We start from the raw sequence: 16,601 nt of genomic DNA, 5'->3' as shown, positions 1-16,601 counted from the left end.
TGCTGCAGTTTCACACTTTGCTGTTGAGGATCAGTAGGATTCTTCTGACTGTATCGAGTCCGTGTGCACAGCGATGTAAAACCAGACTTTACGTTCATACATCAGCTGTTTAAGCCGACAGTGCTGATGTGGCTCTGGTTGGAATAAGAAAAGAACAGATCAAAGGAATAAATACGTGAATATAAAGCAGGAAGACGTTCACAGTGAGCCGAGCAGACGCCTGTAAACTCTGTTTTCTGTGTCCGCTCAGTTCTGCCCAGTCTCATAGACCGACTGGGAGACGCCAAGGACCAAGTTCGAGACCAGGACCAAGCACTTCTGCTGAAGATCATGGACCAGGCAGCGAACCCACAGGTGCACACGCAGTTATTCAAACCTGCTGCAGGTGTTTAACCCTCTGCAGTCAGGGTTGATCTTTCATCCTGTTCTTACTCCACATGCAGGGTCTCCTTTTTCTGGACCCTCCTTTTGTGTTATAATCATCAGAATAATATAATAATTAATGTTTTCTTCACTGATGTTAGACCTGCCAGATAATGACTGAGTGTAAACATCTGCTCTGTCTGTGTGTTCTCAGTATGTGTGGGAGCGAATGATGGGAGGCTTCAAACATAAGAACAACAGGACCAGAGAGGGACTCTGCCTCTGTCTCATCTCCACCTTAAATGTGTAAGTGCAGATCAGATTAACAGATGAACTTGTTTTACAGGTTAGGGTTTACTTTTAATATCTAACAGGTAAACATCTATTCTGTGGTCAGTGGAAGGATTAGAGGATGAACTGTCGTAGATGAGCAGTGAACAGGTCTGTGGATTCTGGGGAGAGAAGACAACAGGCTCAGGTGTAAAGGTGTGACCGTGTAAATCAGCAAAGATCAGATCATTTCTATTATTGATTAATCTTGTTTTTGTTATTTTTTCTTTACTACTGGTTTCAGCTTTTGGTGCAAACAAATATCAGAAAACAGAAAACTGGTTCCATTTTGATATTTTAGGTCCTAGATGTTTCGTTTTGTACAAACAAACCTGAAGATGTTTTTTAAACGATCAATTGACCATCAAAGTTGTTGATCGATAGTTTTATTTATGTATATTTATATAATTTGACTCATTGTTTCAGATATTTAATCTTTATAACCCACGTACGTAGGTTGTATGTCGTGGTGTGTAAGGTTCATGGTCACCATGTAACCCACGTGTTTTTGTTTTTTCAGCTTCGGATCTCAGAGTCTGACTCTCAGTAAAATAGTTCCTCACATCTGTCACCTCCTCGGAGATCCCACAAGTCAGGTGAGACCACACGAGCACCTGGACTCTGTTCCAGCTCTTCCTGAAGGTGTTCAGGTTCAGGTTCAGGACTCTGGCTGGTCATGGTTTCCACACCAAGCTGAGACACAGACTGTGTGTGTCTCTTTCCTGTTTCAACATGACAAACTGTTGATGTGTTCGGGTGCAGCTACAGGATTACTGGACTTTGAACGCCCCCTGCTGGTCAAACAGAAACGTTACAGCTCAGCAGGGCTGATCAGACCATGATCCAGCATCTATGGATCCAGGAGGAGTTCTGTTTCCTCCTGGACTCATATGTTGGGAGAGAAAACCTTTAGCTGTTGTAAGACATCTGATACTTTGCAGGGATCAAACCTGTGACCTCGCAGTCGTGGAGTCTCCTCTATAACCACCAGACCCCTCGACTTCCTGCTCTGCTCTGTGTTTGAGTTTGTTGTCTCCTGATAGGCTGCAGAGGTCTATCATCACCGGAACCGCACTTCCTCCTCGGGACAGGAAGCTGTGCCCATGAACTTCCCTTCCTGAAGCCAAACACACTCGCACACGTTCACTGAAGCTCGTGTCTTGACGCACAACATGATCCATCATCACCAACATACCCACGCCAATATGATTTTCTATCTTCATGTAAAGTTTCCTAGAACTTACTCCTCAAACATTTGGAGGAGTTAAATAAAATAAAATTTTTATTAATTCAAACAGATTAAAACAAATAAGAGAAGTGACGGAGATGTGACGGGAGTCATATGGAGGAGCAGGACATCACAGGAAATAAAGCATTTCCTCAATTTCATCTTTTAATAGGCGTTAAAAATAAGAACTGTAAAAAGAATTTATAAATGAATGATTGATCAATAAATACTTCAGATTTAAAAAATGGAGTTACAGAAAACAAAAATAAAACTAATTGAATAAACCATTTAATAATTAATGAATAAATAATAGAAATTGAATGAGAAGATAAAAGACAGAAGAAAAACACCTTATAAATACAAGTGTAATGAATAAACCAGGAGAGACGGTGACGTGAACATATAAGAATAAGAATAAAAATACTTCCCACACAGTGAATTCTACATTTGAAATGATTCTTTAGAAACTTTTCTGTTCATATCGCAGTAAAACAGCATCATATCAAAGTGAATAATTAATGTTGTGATTAAAACTAAGACGTTACGAAGGATCAGTTCTCAGCTACAGAGTCTCTGCTTCCTGTTTGTGTTCTCATGCCGTCGTCCTCCTGCAGGTGCGTGACGGAGCCATGACCTGCCTCGTAGAGATCTACCGCCATGTTGGAGAGCGAGTGCGGATGGACCTGGGGAAGAAGGGTCTGCCTCAGTCACGGTGCGTTCAAACACTCACTGTTCTACCTGACTCTGTTAATCATTTCCTGCTGGTGCAGCTAAGGATGATTTTTTTGATTTGTATTATTTATCTGTTAATCTACAGATTATTTTGTAAAGTGATGAAATCTGTGTTTGGTCCATGAATCATCAAACAGAAAAGAGAAGCAGCAGATTCTCAGTTAACGAGCTGGAGTCTCGACTCAGACGATCAATCGATTATCAAGATGAGATAAATAAAAATGAACTGATAGCTGCAGCTTTATTCTGGAGATCACTCATTGATGAACTGACCAGTCAGGTGTTAGTCAAAGAAGCACCAGCCAACAGGAAGCTGTTCATGTTTGAAACAGACTTTTGACTGTTCAGAATCTAAACTTGTTGTTCTCTCCTGGAGTGAACGTGCGTCGCCGGCGGCTGCTGTTCCACTGACTTTGTGATTATTAGCGTTTGTTCTAATAATAAAACGCAGCAGGAGCAGCGCCGCTTGTTGCCTGTGTATTTCTGGATGCAGAGACTGAGACGCAGCTCCGGCCTATTTAACTTCTCTCCGGAGAGTCTGAAACCAGCTCGTTTTCTGAGTGTGCGGCCCTGAAGGCGGCGAGGCCGGTTATTTGTGGTGCTAACTCTGCGTTTCCTCTCCGTGTCCAGGCTCAACGTCATCTTCAGTAAATTTGACGAAGTTCAGAGGTCAGGGAACATGGTCCCGTCACCTGTGTCAGGTAAGACCACGCCTCCTGCTCCACCTGCTGGCTGTGTGTACGGCGTCGAGACAGTTTTTATGCCTGTCACGGCTCTAGTTGTCATGGCGACAGCTTTTTGTTTATGTGTGTTGTTGTTGTGTTGTTGTTGTGAGCGGCCTGCAGACAAACATGTGACACTGAACGCTTAAAGCTGCATCACGTTCGTTTACGTGTTCTCCTGCTAGACTCCAAACTCAGAGGATTATGTGAGTTATCGTCAACAAATATTTACCAGAGCAAATACAAGCCTGTTTGATCATTATGTTTATGGCTGACAGCAGAGAGAGGTCAGAGGTCAGGGGTCATCAGTAAGTTATTGACTGTGTGGACATCGTGTATGATGATTGAAACGTTTGACGTTCCATCTCAATTATCCCTAATGTTTCTGGCAGAGTATGTAATCGTATTTATTCTGTGCTGTCGGCTGCGGTTCGGGATCGAGGCTGTAGATCTAATAATCAAAGAATGTGAAGCACCAACCGATGAAAGGACTGCGAGACGATCTTGTTTCAGCCGCTCGGGGTGTGTTTGACGTCTTTCTGTCACAATGCAACATGAGCTGGTCTCTTTGTGCTCCGGCAGGCGAGGAGCTTTCAGTCGCTTCGCTGCAGGAAAAGTGAGCCAGCAGAACTGGGACAGGAAGGTTTAAAGGGTTTGAATGGAGGGAGAGGCAGCTGCTTGTATCAGACCCAGTGGAGGGATTTCCAGCTGCTGCTGCTGTGTTGGATATTAAAGTAAAGACAGAAAACAATAATATAAACTGCTCTTTTTTTACAACATATGTTTCAGTAATTGAATGTTCTTTAAACCAAGAGCTTGATTTCACATCCACAGTTATTAGCAGTTGACTGTGTGACTATAATTAATGACATTAAACCGGTCTGTTCGTCATCACTGCGGTCACCAGGCTCAGCTTTCATCTCACAGAGGCGCTCAGTCACACAAAGGAGTCTGTCACTGAGATAATCAGACATGAAGGCCGATGTTAGAAATGTTTATTTTTGTAAAAGATCACAATCACAATCTGGTTCATCGCCAAGGAATTTGCTTTTGCTGCATGACGAAAAACAACAAGTCAGAAGAGAGGAAATATAAACAAAGATAATACAAGCAAGTACTGCAGGTCAGAGAGCTTCAGTAGAAATAGAACAATACAATATGTACAATACTAATATGTACACTGTGCAAAGTGAGTTGCACCATCACAAATCCTGTTAACTAAAGGTGTTTGCTCTATCTTACATTCACCTCCACAGATTAAAAGCTTTTATTGTGAAGCAGCAGCAGGAAGTGTTTAGCTTGTGTTTATGCACGTGGCATCAAAGAACAGACAGAGAAGAAGAGTTCAGCTGCTGTCAGCAGTGAGTTCAGAGAGGCGTGGACGTCAGCACAACTGACAGAGCTGTGGATGTTACCTGGGCGGGCGAGAGAGAGACATCACACTGACCTGGAAAACAGGGAGAGAGAGAGAGAGCATCAGAAACTGACAGTGGAGACATTGAAATACAGGAAGAGAGAGACTGAGATGTGCTGAAGTGACAATGAAGGAAAAGCAAAGAAGAGCTCAGATAACCAGGGGAGGAGACTGAGACTCTTTACTCCCGCAGCCTGAGGCTTTTATTTTGTAGGAGTGGTGTCAGCTGTTGTCCCTACAGTCACAAGACCAGGTTGAGGGGAGGGGAGGAGGCAGCAGTGCATCAGCTGTGGGTCGGAGTCAGGACTTAATGTTTCTCCTCCAGTAGGTCGACGTCTGTGCAGCGTGTTCCTGCAGGTGAAGCGGTCACACACAGGAAGTGGCTCGTTCCTCAGGTAAAGCCGAAGGCTCGCTGTAAATGTGCGTCTGTCTCATTAACGCAGGAGCTCGTTACCATGGGCTCTGTCAGGATCTCTGTGCTCCTGAGCCTCGGATCATAATTGGAGCTGGATGCCACAAGTAGCTGAAGCTCAGTGATGCATGTGATCTGCTGCTGTGACACATGACGAGCTGCTTCGCTGATTCAGGTTGAAGTGGTTGTTAGAATTAGAGGAACAACGTTTGGAAACGTCATTATTTCCAGCTGTTTTTTGTTGTTGGTGTCATTCACCCAACCTGAGGCCCGGGGCCCGCTGGAGGGCCGCGAAGGCATGTCTAGTGGTCCGACAAATCATTTGCAAAACAGAACAACTTTGGTGAAAAGATGGAATTTATAAGAATATAAATAATAATAATGAGACGACTGAAAACAGACTTACGTAACGCAGCTTTTAATTCTGGATTTCAGTGCTTTTCTCTTTGGTTTCTACTTTTGGTTTTATTATTATTTTTGGTCTGTTTTATGGATTTTGTTTCTCTCTGTGAGACGTGCCTTGCTAATTGACACTTTGCCTCTTCTCCACGTCTTTTATTGCTTTTTGTTCTTATGTTTGTACAACACTTTGCAACTCTGCTTTCAAAAGTGATATAACTATTAATTTTTATTATTATTATTATTATTATGTGTGCCATAAGTTGGAAATATATATATTCATTATATATTTTATATTATGAGGCTTCCGAGGGCAGTTTAGACCCCCACACCCCCCCACCCCCGCCCCGCCTCAGGAGCTTCCTGCAGGGAGGTGTTGAGAGAGGAGGCCAGGTACTTGGGTTGCACAGTTGGAAACCTCCTGAATAATGAAGAGTGTGCAGAGACAGAAGGAGAGGGAGCAGTGCAGCAGAGTCAGCTGATGGTGAAAGTGTGGTTGGATTTACCAGCAGTAAACGTGACGCTGTTTAAGTCCTGCTCGCCGTCCATGCAAAAATCCTAATCACGATTATCTTAATCAATATTATTTGACATGATCACTGCTTGACTTTGGAAATAACCAGCTTTTATTGAACTTTAAAAAAACATCTTTTTAACCGTTTAAATACAATTCAGCAATAAGTTTAACTCTGTTGTAACATTGGTGTACTTCCAGAAAACCTACTGAAAACTCCTAAACATATAAACATATAAAAATAATAAAGATAAGTTAGAACTCCAAAACGTATATTCAACATTTTGGTAAAATATATTCAACATAAAAAACAGAAAATAAAAAAACAGATTTCAAAATAAAAAGCGTTGTCTTTGTAGTTTTTCTGGTTACAGAGATATAAGTTAAAGATATCTGAGCGTGGTCTCTCCTGGCTGTAAGTAGAGTCTCTGAAGATGTGGCGCTGCTACGTACGTCGCTAACGTAACCAGGAAATTTGTTGTGAAACAGAATGCGGCACAATAATTGTTTTATTTTGATTGTCTTGTTTTCATAATCGTTAGAAGCTGAAATCCTAATAGAAAGTAAAATAAAATAAATCGCCCAGTTCTACGTGTCGCACATCTAGGTGTTAAAGAACCTTGTTTTCCAGGTTCTGCCCCGACGCTCCTCTGCTCAGATACACAAACACAACATAACAGGAAAACTCCTCTCCATACCGAACAGGAAACACTAACTCTCAACAGGAAGTGAGACTGACTGACCCCGAAAACCCAAGGAGTAAACAACAACAACAACACACAGAGAGATAAATATAGAACGTGATGAGCAGCCCTGTTTGTCTTCAGAGAGAAAGACAGTCGTTTGTGACGGGAGCAGGAGCTTCTGTCATTATTCAAGCTAAGATGTTGAATATTCAGATTCCAGCTTCTAAAAACACAGATCTGCTGCTTGTTTTACATCATTTAAACTGAATATCTGAGTTCTTTGCCACAATATTTTAATTTATTCGTTTTATACATTTTTAGGCGTAAAGCAAACGGAGGTCTAAAAACGCTCCTTCACTTTTACTGTAGTTCTGAAAACTAAACAAACGCGTGAGGACGAAGTAGTTACTGCAGCTTTACTTCTTCTCCTCTCTTTGTTTCAGTAAAGCTAGCGGGTGATTTTCAGAGTTTCATTAGTCAACTCTTTGTTTACCTGTAGAAGTACACCTGCTTTACCTGACCGATGCTTCATGATAACGTCTGCTGCTTGTGCTATTTGCTGAATCTGGTGAGAACGTTGAGAACAAAGCCTGATGGTTCTGTGGGAACGTCCCTCCCACTGTTGTTCCAGCTGGTCGAGATGAGGGGGCGTGTCCCGCTCCATTCATCCTTTCATGTGCACAGGTATAAGCTCACCTTTGAGCTGCATGATTACCTGATGTGAGTGATGTTCTTGGTGTTTACGAGCTGCTTTGTTCAAAAACAACCTAATGAGTGATGATGGTGAAGCAGAGCTTCAGGCAGAGGAGGAAACTCACTACCTGCCTGGAGTTCGCCGCTCTCCCACGATCCCTCGTTTCCTCCCAGGTCAGTGATGCAACACTTGGCGCTCCTGAACGCCTCACCTCTCCCCGCTCATTTGGTGAATTTGCACCGAGGAGATCACCTGTCAGACTCCATCAGGCTCCGAGCTGCCGGAGACTTTGAGGCGCTGCCAGGAGGAGAACTTGTGACCTGTCGTGCCGAGGAGGTGCACCATTAGTCACAGTCATCAGGAGTCACCTGTTTGATATGAGCAGGTGTCGTCTCTCTGTAACCAACTCGTCATGGTTCGTTCTACTCAGAAAACAAGTGTCATCAGTACGTCTTCTGTGGCTCTGGAGAAAGTGACTAATTAATCTGCTGATCATTTTCCCAGATGAATCGTTAACTGAGCTGTAAAGCTGCAGAGCCTGGAGCTGTGAAGAGAAACAGGTGACTGCCGTCTCCTGGATGTTGGCTGTGAAACTATTCTAGACAGTATGTGGTGGACTTTAAGAAGAGATGTGAATTCCTGTTCTCTGAGCTTGACCTTGAAGGGGTCGTTGACTTGGTGAAGAATGTACATGGTCTGAAAACGGAGATGGACGGTGGTTTAGCTGCTGCACGTCGAGCTGTGACCGTGTGTTTGCGTTCAGAGCTGCTGCTGGTCATGAAGCTGCGTTATAAAGTCTAATGAAGCATCGAACTGAGAGACACTGTCTCCTCCACCAATGAACAGATTTGAAACTTCCTCTGAAACTCACAGATTTAGATTTAGTGCTGGATTTAGTTTTATGAAGCTGTGTCCCAGCCAGGCCGATCAGAGCTCTACGGAAGCCCTGAAAGCCAAGTGAAATTTTTCATTCTGTCATTTCCCATCTGTGAAAACGAGGCCGGAGCTTCCCACTGTCGCCATCTTGGCGCTGTCTGACTCCGCCCCCACACTCCCAGCTAATCCAAAAATGCAAATGTTGTTAAAATAGACATATGCAAAGAAATACTCATATCCTTATATATCTATATTTCTTAATCCATATATCATAGTAAAACCTGTTTTTCTATTTTATCTTTATCTTTATGATCTACTTCCTATTCTCTGTTCTTACCCTGATTCCCCCTGGGGATCAATAAACTATTGTAATTCTGATTAATATTAAATTAATGACTAATTAGTGGATGGAAGTGAATAAAGCCACAGTTTCCTCCAGCGGGGAATCAGACCTCAGGGATGGATGTCTGGTCAGGTTCATCAGCTTTTCTAATTCTTTGATCTGGTGTTTATTGATTAATCATCAGTTATTTTGACCTTGCTGTGATAAGCTCCAGCTGCTGGAGGCTGGTGGATGAACTTGGGTGGAGGCTTGTTGACAGCTGACATTAACACTGACAGAGGAGCAGCTTCCTCTGGAGAGGTGTCCCTCCATCTCCTCCTCCCTCCTCCCTCCATCTCCTCCTCCCTCCCTCCTGAGTCATCATGGCACTCTAGCTGTCCCTCATCTCTGACTCCTCCCACCAGCTCCGCCTCCAGATTGAGCACCGATGTTTGTCCCCAGACCGACCCCACCCCTCTCCTCCCTTCTCCTCCCATTGGTCCACTCCTCTCCCCCCTCCTGCCTCCTCCTCTCCATCCCCTCCCTCCCGCTTCCTCCATCCTGCTCCTGCCAGTGAGTGAGCCGGAGGACGGAGACAGAGGAAGATCCTATTGAAGCACGTGCTCCCTGACAAGGGAGGGGGGAGGCGAGCTGTTGGACTCCCCTCCTGCCTCCCCTCTCCTCTCTCCTCAGTGGAGGAGAAGATGTGAGGAGCACAGAGGACCGGAGGACCACCTGACTGTCTGTCTGTCTGTCTGTGTGCCGGCATGCTGAGGAAACTGGTCTGCAGGCGGATCTGCTCCTGTAAGCTGCTGCTGCTCTTCCTCTGGAGGCAGGGAGGGACTGAAGGGAGCGGGGAGGTTGTAATCACTGATGAAACCAGACGAAGAGGAGAAGGGTGGGGTGGGGGAGAGAAGCCTGGAGTGACGACGGCTGTAAATCCAGGAGAAGTGTGTGTGCGGTGTCTGGAGTGTAAACACGGCGGGATGGGTTCCTGCTCTCAGCTGGATTGTTGTGTACAGGACGTGACGCAGCCTCCATGTCTGAGAGGGAGGTTCAGGTCAGGAGGCTGCAGATCCAGGACACTGTCTGTCAGCTGGGGGGGGGTCATGCTGCGACCATGTGAGGAGATCAGTGTGAAATCTGAGGCTGTGAAGGTTAAATGGAAACTGAATGCTTTGACTCTGGTGGATTCGCTGTGTTACTTTTTAAGTTTGTTGTTTGTACAAACACTTTTATTTTTATCGATATCTGTATTTTATTTTAGACATTTTGGTCGTAGCTCTTCGTTTTTCTTGCAGAGAGTCACATAATGTGAAGCTATAACCCTCAGCTGGTTAGCTTAGCACAAAGAGTGGAAACGGGTGGAAAGTGCTAGCCTGGCTCTGTCTGAACACGCTGTATCTCTCTGTATTGTCCAGACAGAAACACGTGCAGGAAGTGTCTTTAGTTCCTTCAGCGGCGGGCGGGTGTGGACGTGACGCTGCCACTAAATCTAAACAAGATCATTTTCATTTTGCTAAATAACATCGTTTTAAAAACAAAGGTACAAATGATGATTCAGATTTATCAGCTGAAGGTGACGTGACTTTTCTACAGAAGCGTGATGCGTTCACTGTTCAAACAGGATTTTTTTTTTTTTTTAGAAAACTTTTTAAGGAAACTTTTCTCCTAATCTTGAGATAATTATTTCGTTAATTAAAAAAAACAGTGAAGGAATTTTTACTTTTTATTTTTTTTTTAAGAGAAGTTTTCTCCCAAAAAAATCAGAATGAATTCTGAATTAACGAGATAATTATCTGGTTAAGTGAATGCATCACACTCTGTACAGGAAGTCTCAGATGCTGTCGTGTTGTGTTGGTGTTAACGTGTTAAACTTCAGGTGACAGTGGCACGCACGCAGTCACCTTGTGTTGATAATGAAAGGTGTTGCGCAGCTTTTATTTGGCACAGAGGAAAAACTGTGACCTGATGGTATATGACGTGTGTGTGTGTGTGTGTGTGTGTGTGTGTGTGTGTGTGTGTGTGAATAATGAAAGAGGATTGATCGCAGCAGGGCAGATTCCTGTGCTGAGGGCGACTCACGTGGCGCTCTGTGGACCCCCACAGGAGCCGTGTCCAGGGGGCGGGGCCTCTTTGAGTCGGGTCTTATTGTTACTGAGCAGCTACAGTCCAGGTCGTGACCTTTAGGAACAGATCCACCAGTGAATATGTTAAACTGTTGACAGGCGAACTCCTGATCCAACACGACACATCATCATGCCTCTCTTCTTCTGCACTGATCTGAACGTCTTAATCACCTTAATATTTTATTATAAAGATTCACTGACTCATTGAAAAGACGATCAGCAGATTGATTGATTAAGAGAATGATCTGTGGAGCAGAAGATCTGAGGGCAGCAGGAAGTGTTGAGACTTTTAAAAGCAAACTCAAGGTCTACATTTTTAGTCTGACTTTTAATTGATTTTTAGTTAATTCATTATTTATCTTCAAATTTATTTATATATTTTAAGCTGTTTAACTGGTGTGTCCTTTTATTCTGAGAGTATTTTCTGGATTGTTTTCCTTTGATATCCTAAAGTCTTCTTTTAATCTCCTCTCTTTTAGCATTTTATTATTTTATCTTCTTCTTTATTTGATTTTTAATACCCTACATTTTAAAGCTCTTACTCACTTTAATACATCTCCTCTGTTTCAGTATTTTATTTATTATTTCATCTTCATCCTTCTGTCGTGATCTTTGTTTTCCAGTCGTCAGTGTTTCCTCACTTCCTGTTGTTATTGTCTTATGTTTATAGCTGCTGTTGTAGCTGCATAACAGATTTATTTACTGTCATGTCAGAATCTTTATTGAGCTCAATAGAAAGTGAAGAGTCGTCAAATCTTCAGTCAAATGGATGAAGAATAAAAACTGTGTTTGTCTTTTAAACCAGAGTTTCCTCAGTTTGACTCTCCCACTGTGAACACAGCTCTGACTGTCCACTTCATTGTCCCTCTGACCTTCACACTCCTCGCCATCCTTCGCTTGTTATGTTGATGTAGGAGTGTGAGTTATGTCCTGTGGGTCAGCTGAGTCCGCCCGCCGGTCCGACATTGCTCGGATGCTCAGAGGTGGCGTTTTTTTCTCTGTGTTGACTCCTCGTTCTGTCCGTCTCCTCCTCCAGACAAAAACTTTGAGGACGATGACTCGGTGGACGGCGGCCGCTCCTCGTCCTCGTCCAAAGGAGCCTCGCTGTCCGGGAAGACGATGGTGAGCATGGGGTCGTTCCGACGCCCCGCCTCCGCCACCAGCGCCAAGTCTGCAGGTCAGAACCAGAACCACCATCCGACGTGTCGCTAACTGATCTCCACATACAATATCAAGACAATATTTATATATACATTATTTATATCAGAGACAAAACAAGCTTCACATTATGTCTCAAAACAGACGGAAAACACAATAAAATATAACAGAATAAAAAGTGACAAAACGAAGAATAAAGAATAAGAATTTCTTTAATAGATTTGTCTTTTTGCCACTGACACATATAAAGAGGGATTTCACCCTCTGGAGTCCAGTCTGATGTTTTATTATTTATTTATTATTTATTTCTGTGTTTTTTTTAATCTGTCCCTAGCTCGTTTTATTTTGGAGCCTTTTTCACTGAAACTATGAATCATGGAAAATATTAATAATGATAATAAACACTTTGAAGTGATTTCCTCAGCTTGTCTCTACGTGACATGTAAAGTTATGTAACTGTAAGTGAGGCAGTGGCCACAGACGGACTGACGGGGTCAGTGTTGAATCATGTCAGTGAAATGTTGACGACGTGTCACGTTGTGGATCTGGATCTAAATCCTCGAGCTGGTCTGGTCTGTAGGGAGGGACAAGTCCGGTGCTGGAGCCGTGGACGAGGAGGACTTCATCCAGGCCTTTGAGGATGTTCCCACAGTGCAAGTATGATTTTTAACGTATATAATATGATGCTGAGTCACCTCAGGTCCAGAGTTTGAATCCTTCACTTCCCTTTCTTCCTCCAGATCTACTCGAACAGGGAGGTGGAGGAGGCCATGACGAAGATCAGAGACGTGCTGTCAGACGACAAGAAGGACTGGGAGCTCAGAGTGGCGGCGGTACGTCGTCTTGGCGTTCTCTGGTCGCGGTCTGAAGTATCAGTCAGATGAAAATGTCTCTGTTGACCGTCTCCTCTCTCGTCTTTCTCCTCCAGCTGAAGAAGGTGCGTTCGCTGCTCCTCGCCGGCGCAGCCGAGTTTGACGGCTTCCTGCAGCAGCTGAGGCTCATGGAGGCGGCGTTCAAACTCTCCGCCAAGGACCTCCGCTCCCAGGTGGTGCGAGAGGCCTGCATCACTCTGGGGTGAGACGCACTTCAGACCGGCTACAACCCAGCAACACAAGAGAAGAAGAGTTTCTTTTATAGTTTATTAGTTATTACTTTTCCTGAAGTCGTTTTTATGCTTCATAGTTCTGTTCGTGTTTTAATCCTCTGAGAAATTCATGTGTTGGTTTTATTATGAGTTAGTATTGATTCAGCAACTGGGTTTAGAATGAATAATATCTCTAATAAAATGTGTTGATTATCATTTTAATTGAACAGAGGACATTAGATACAAGCAGGAACAGGACAGTGAAACACTGGAAGCTGAGAAAGGCCGTGCTCACAAACATTTCTTTATCCCGTTATCTCAAGAAAACAACTCGTTATAACGAGATAACGAGATATCATCAGGAGAAAACGACTCTGTCATCCTGAGATAACGAGATAATTAACCCGTGATCTGGAGATAACAAACTCGTTCTCTCATTATAATAACTTTATTAATCAGAGATCAGATGCAGATGGAAACTTCTAGTGCTGTAAACTGAAAACGTCAGGACGACGCATCAGAGAAGATTATTGTTCTGTACACGTCATGTCGGGTCGTCATGTAGCTGAACACACCTGAGTGTCTGCTCTGCTCTCCTGTCTTCAGACACCTGTCGCTGGTGCTCGGCGTTCGCTTCGACCACGCAGCAGAGGCCGTCATGCCGACCCTCCTCAACCTGGTCCCCAACAGTGCCAAAGTCATAGCCACGTCCGGCGTGGCCGCCATCCGCCTCATCCTGCGAGTAGGTGTCAGCTTTTAAATGCTCCCCCTTTCCTCACTGTGCTGACTGTGATGATGATGATGATGATATGATGGTTATTGGCAGTGGCGGTGAAACTGGCCGCAGCTGTCCTCCACATTCCTGCAGCCACGTGGCCTCAGTTATGGGAAACGAAACCAGCTCGGTGTCCTGGTTTCCCTCCATGTTCACGAGGCGGCGGGATAACGACGTTAGCTCCACATCATCACAGCAGTGATTTCATACACGATGTGCTTTGATCCTGAAAATCACATTTCACGTCGGAGAGAAAAGGCTCCGTTGTTTTCTGACTGAATTTAATTTAAACCACAGAAGAAGAAACAGCGTCAGTGTCACCTCAGGCTCAAACTCACCAGCTTCTCCTGTTTTACAGCACACACACTTCCCACGGCTCATCCCCATCATCACCAGCAACTGTACCTCCAAGTCTGTGGCCGTGAGGAGGTGAGAGTTTGTTTTTATTATTTACAGGTGACGGTGACAACATGTCTCTTTCTCCTGACCCTGATTTCTCTGTCACACTCTGAGCAACTTCTTCAGATTTCATACAAATACTCACTTGGACTGAACAGATTAGATTTTGGTCAAAGGTCAAAGGTCACATTGACCTTACAAAACATGTTTTTGGCCATACTTCAGAAATTCACATGCTAATTAACTGGTTGATGGAGTCAGGCGTGATTATAGTTTTGATTTGAATTTATTTACTTTAATTTTATTTTAGTGAGGTATTTTATTTTTATGTTATTTATTTATTTTTGTCACATTTAAATCAGTTTTATTATTTTTGTTTTATTTGTTCATTTATTTATTCACATTTTCATTAGTGCACTTGTTATTTTATTTATATGTTTTTATTTTATAAGTTATTTTACTTTTATGGTATTTATTTCTTTATTTTGTCATTTTCATTTATTTTTATTTTTTTTGTTTGTTTTAATTTTTATTTAAATTTGTGTATTTAATATTGTTTAATATTTGTTTCCATTATATAGTTTTATCTCATTTGTTTTGTTTCTTGTTTGTTTTGTTCATTTATTTATTCACATTTTAATTTATTTGTGCACTTTTTATTTTATTTACATGTTTTTATTTTATTATGTATTTTATTTTTATGGTATTTATTTATTGTTTAAATGTTCTTATTTTTATTTCATTTGCTTTGCTTGATGTTTTTATTATAGTGGTATAACGCTGTTGTGTTTTCAGTTCTTTATTCCAGGGTTCTCCTCAGGTTTGTTGATTCGGGGAAAAGCGTTGACATGAATATTTAATGCTCTCACTCTGCTCCTCTGTCTCCAGACGCTGCTTCGAGTTCCTGGACCTGCTGCTGCAGGAGTGGCAGAGCAGCTCTCTGCAGAGGTGAGGACTGATCCAGCTGTGGCCTGTCAAACATTTCTGAGATGCCGATGATCGTGTCCGGATCACAAAGACAGATCTGTTCTCACAAGCTGGAAGAAGCAGATGTTTAAACAGGGGCAGTTTACTGTGAATCTCCTCCTTCTGAGGAAACGTGACACCGGCCAGGTCGAGCTCTATCTCAGCAGTTTCCATGGCGATGTCAGGGGAATCTCTGTCTGCCTCCAAAAGGCTCATTGTGTTTCTGCCTGGCTGCTTCCTGCTGCCGCCGCCGCCGCCGCCTGGGAGAAACCCGAGCTGACCCCCCAGCACCAGGGGAGCTCTCCGGTTCTCATCGATCAGTCAGTCGATGTGAGAGAGACACTGAGTCTGATTCTGAATATCGCCCACCTACAAATCAGACTCCGCTTATACAAGAGCTGCTTTTCAAAGACAAAGTGCTCGGAGTTTATATAAATCAGGGATTAGAGAACGACCCAGACGAGTGTGTGACACCGTCACTGTCACGTACATGAAGCTGACGTCAGTTGTTTCTAAATCTAAATTTAGTTCACGTTTATATTTCTCCAAGTCTTAACAGAAGAAATGTTTGTGTTGATACTGTCGTGTTTTAGAATAAGCTCCTCTTATAAAATGGCAGCCTGTGTTCAGTCAGTCGATCTCTTGTTGCAGACACGGCACAGTTCTGATGGAAACCATAAAGAAAGGAGTCCACGACGCAGACGCCGAGGCTCGCTCTGTGGCCAGGAAGTAAGTCCCACTCATCCATTTACCTCTGAGCCGTTAGAGAGGGATCAATAAACCAAACCAATCGCAGACATGGTGAGTCTCTTACTGTCGTTCTCCGTCTCTCCGTCTCAGGTGTTACTGGAGCTTCCACAGTCACTTCAGCCGGGAGGCGGAGCATCTGTTCCAGGGCCTGGAGGCGTCCTATCAGAAAGCTCTGCAGGCTCACCTGAGGAGCGGAGACAGTCTGATGTCGCTGCCCACCTCCGACCGCTCCTCCTCCTCCTCCCAGGAGAGCCTCAAGTGAGAAGCCTCCTCCTCCTCTCTGATCCATCCATTTATTGATTACCTGGGAAACAAAAGAAGGTTTCATTCAGAAGCACTACAGCGTCCGATCGAGACACTGATCAGTCATCAGTCTTACTGTTCTGAATTACCCAGAATCCACCTGCTCACTGATGGAGGAAGAGTTTGATGAGACTGTTTGACACTTTCCACAGATTGATGACATCTGCTGCTCTAGTATTAGTTATTGATCGATCTGTGGCGTGATCAGTGACTCCAGTAGGTGATTAAAGGTCCATTTTAAATGATTTAACCATCAAATAATTCCATGCTTCATTTACATTGGTGTGGATGTTCATCAAAACATCCACTAGAGGGCAGCAACACACAGGTGATAATGTACAGGAG

At 43.5% G+C, this 16,601-nt stretch overlaps 1 protein-coding gene across 5 annotated transcripts in view; it reads left to right on the top strand.

The window, feature by feature from the left end:
- The window catches only part of LOC111235536 (CLIP-associating protein 1-B-like), a 39,913-nt gene that overhangs the window by 6,448 nt on the left and 16,864 nt on the right, over positions 1-16,601 (top strand). For all 5 annotated transcript variants that reach the window (XM_022763997.1, XM_022764001.1, XM_022763998.1 and 2 more), the window contains exons 4-17: positions 251-354; positions 578-669; positions 1,214-1,289; positions 2,536-2,633; positions 3,284-3,354; positions 11,858-11,998; positions 12,560-12,636; positions 12,720-12,812; positions 12,908-13,053; positions 13,670-13,805; positions 14,197-14,267; positions 15,126-15,185; positions 15,855-15,932; positions 16,044-16,211. In XM_022763997.1, the coding sequence (XP_022619718.1) occupies positions 251-354; positions 578-669; positions 1,214-1,289; positions 2,536-2,633; positions 3,284-3,354; positions 11,858-11,998; positions 12,560-12,636; positions 12,720-12,812; positions 12,908-13,053; positions 13,670-13,805; positions 14,197-14,267; positions 15,126-15,185; positions 15,855-15,932; positions 16,044-16,211 (1,411 nt within the window). The remainder of the gene's footprint in view (positions 1-250; positions 355-577; positions 670-1,213; positions 1,290-2,535; positions 2,634-3,283; positions 3,355-11,857; positions 11,999-12,559; positions 12,637-12,719; positions 12,813-12,907; positions 13,054-13,669; positions 13,806-14,196; positions 14,268-15,125; positions 15,186-15,854; positions 15,933-16,043; positions 16,212-16,601) is intronic.

This window comes from Seriola dumerili, unplaced genomic scaffold (genome assembly GCF_002260705.1).
Source record: "Seriola dumerili isolate Sdu_G_001 unplaced genomic scaffold, Sdu_1.0 BDQW01000513.1, whole genome shotgun sequence".
In the NCBI taxonomy this organism is placed as follows: Eukaryota; Metazoa; Chordata; class Actinopteri; order Carangiformes; family Carangidae; genus Seriola; species Seriola dumerili.
Note: the sequence above shows the minus strand (reverse complement) of the source record. Positions and strands in the feature narration are given on the sequence as shown.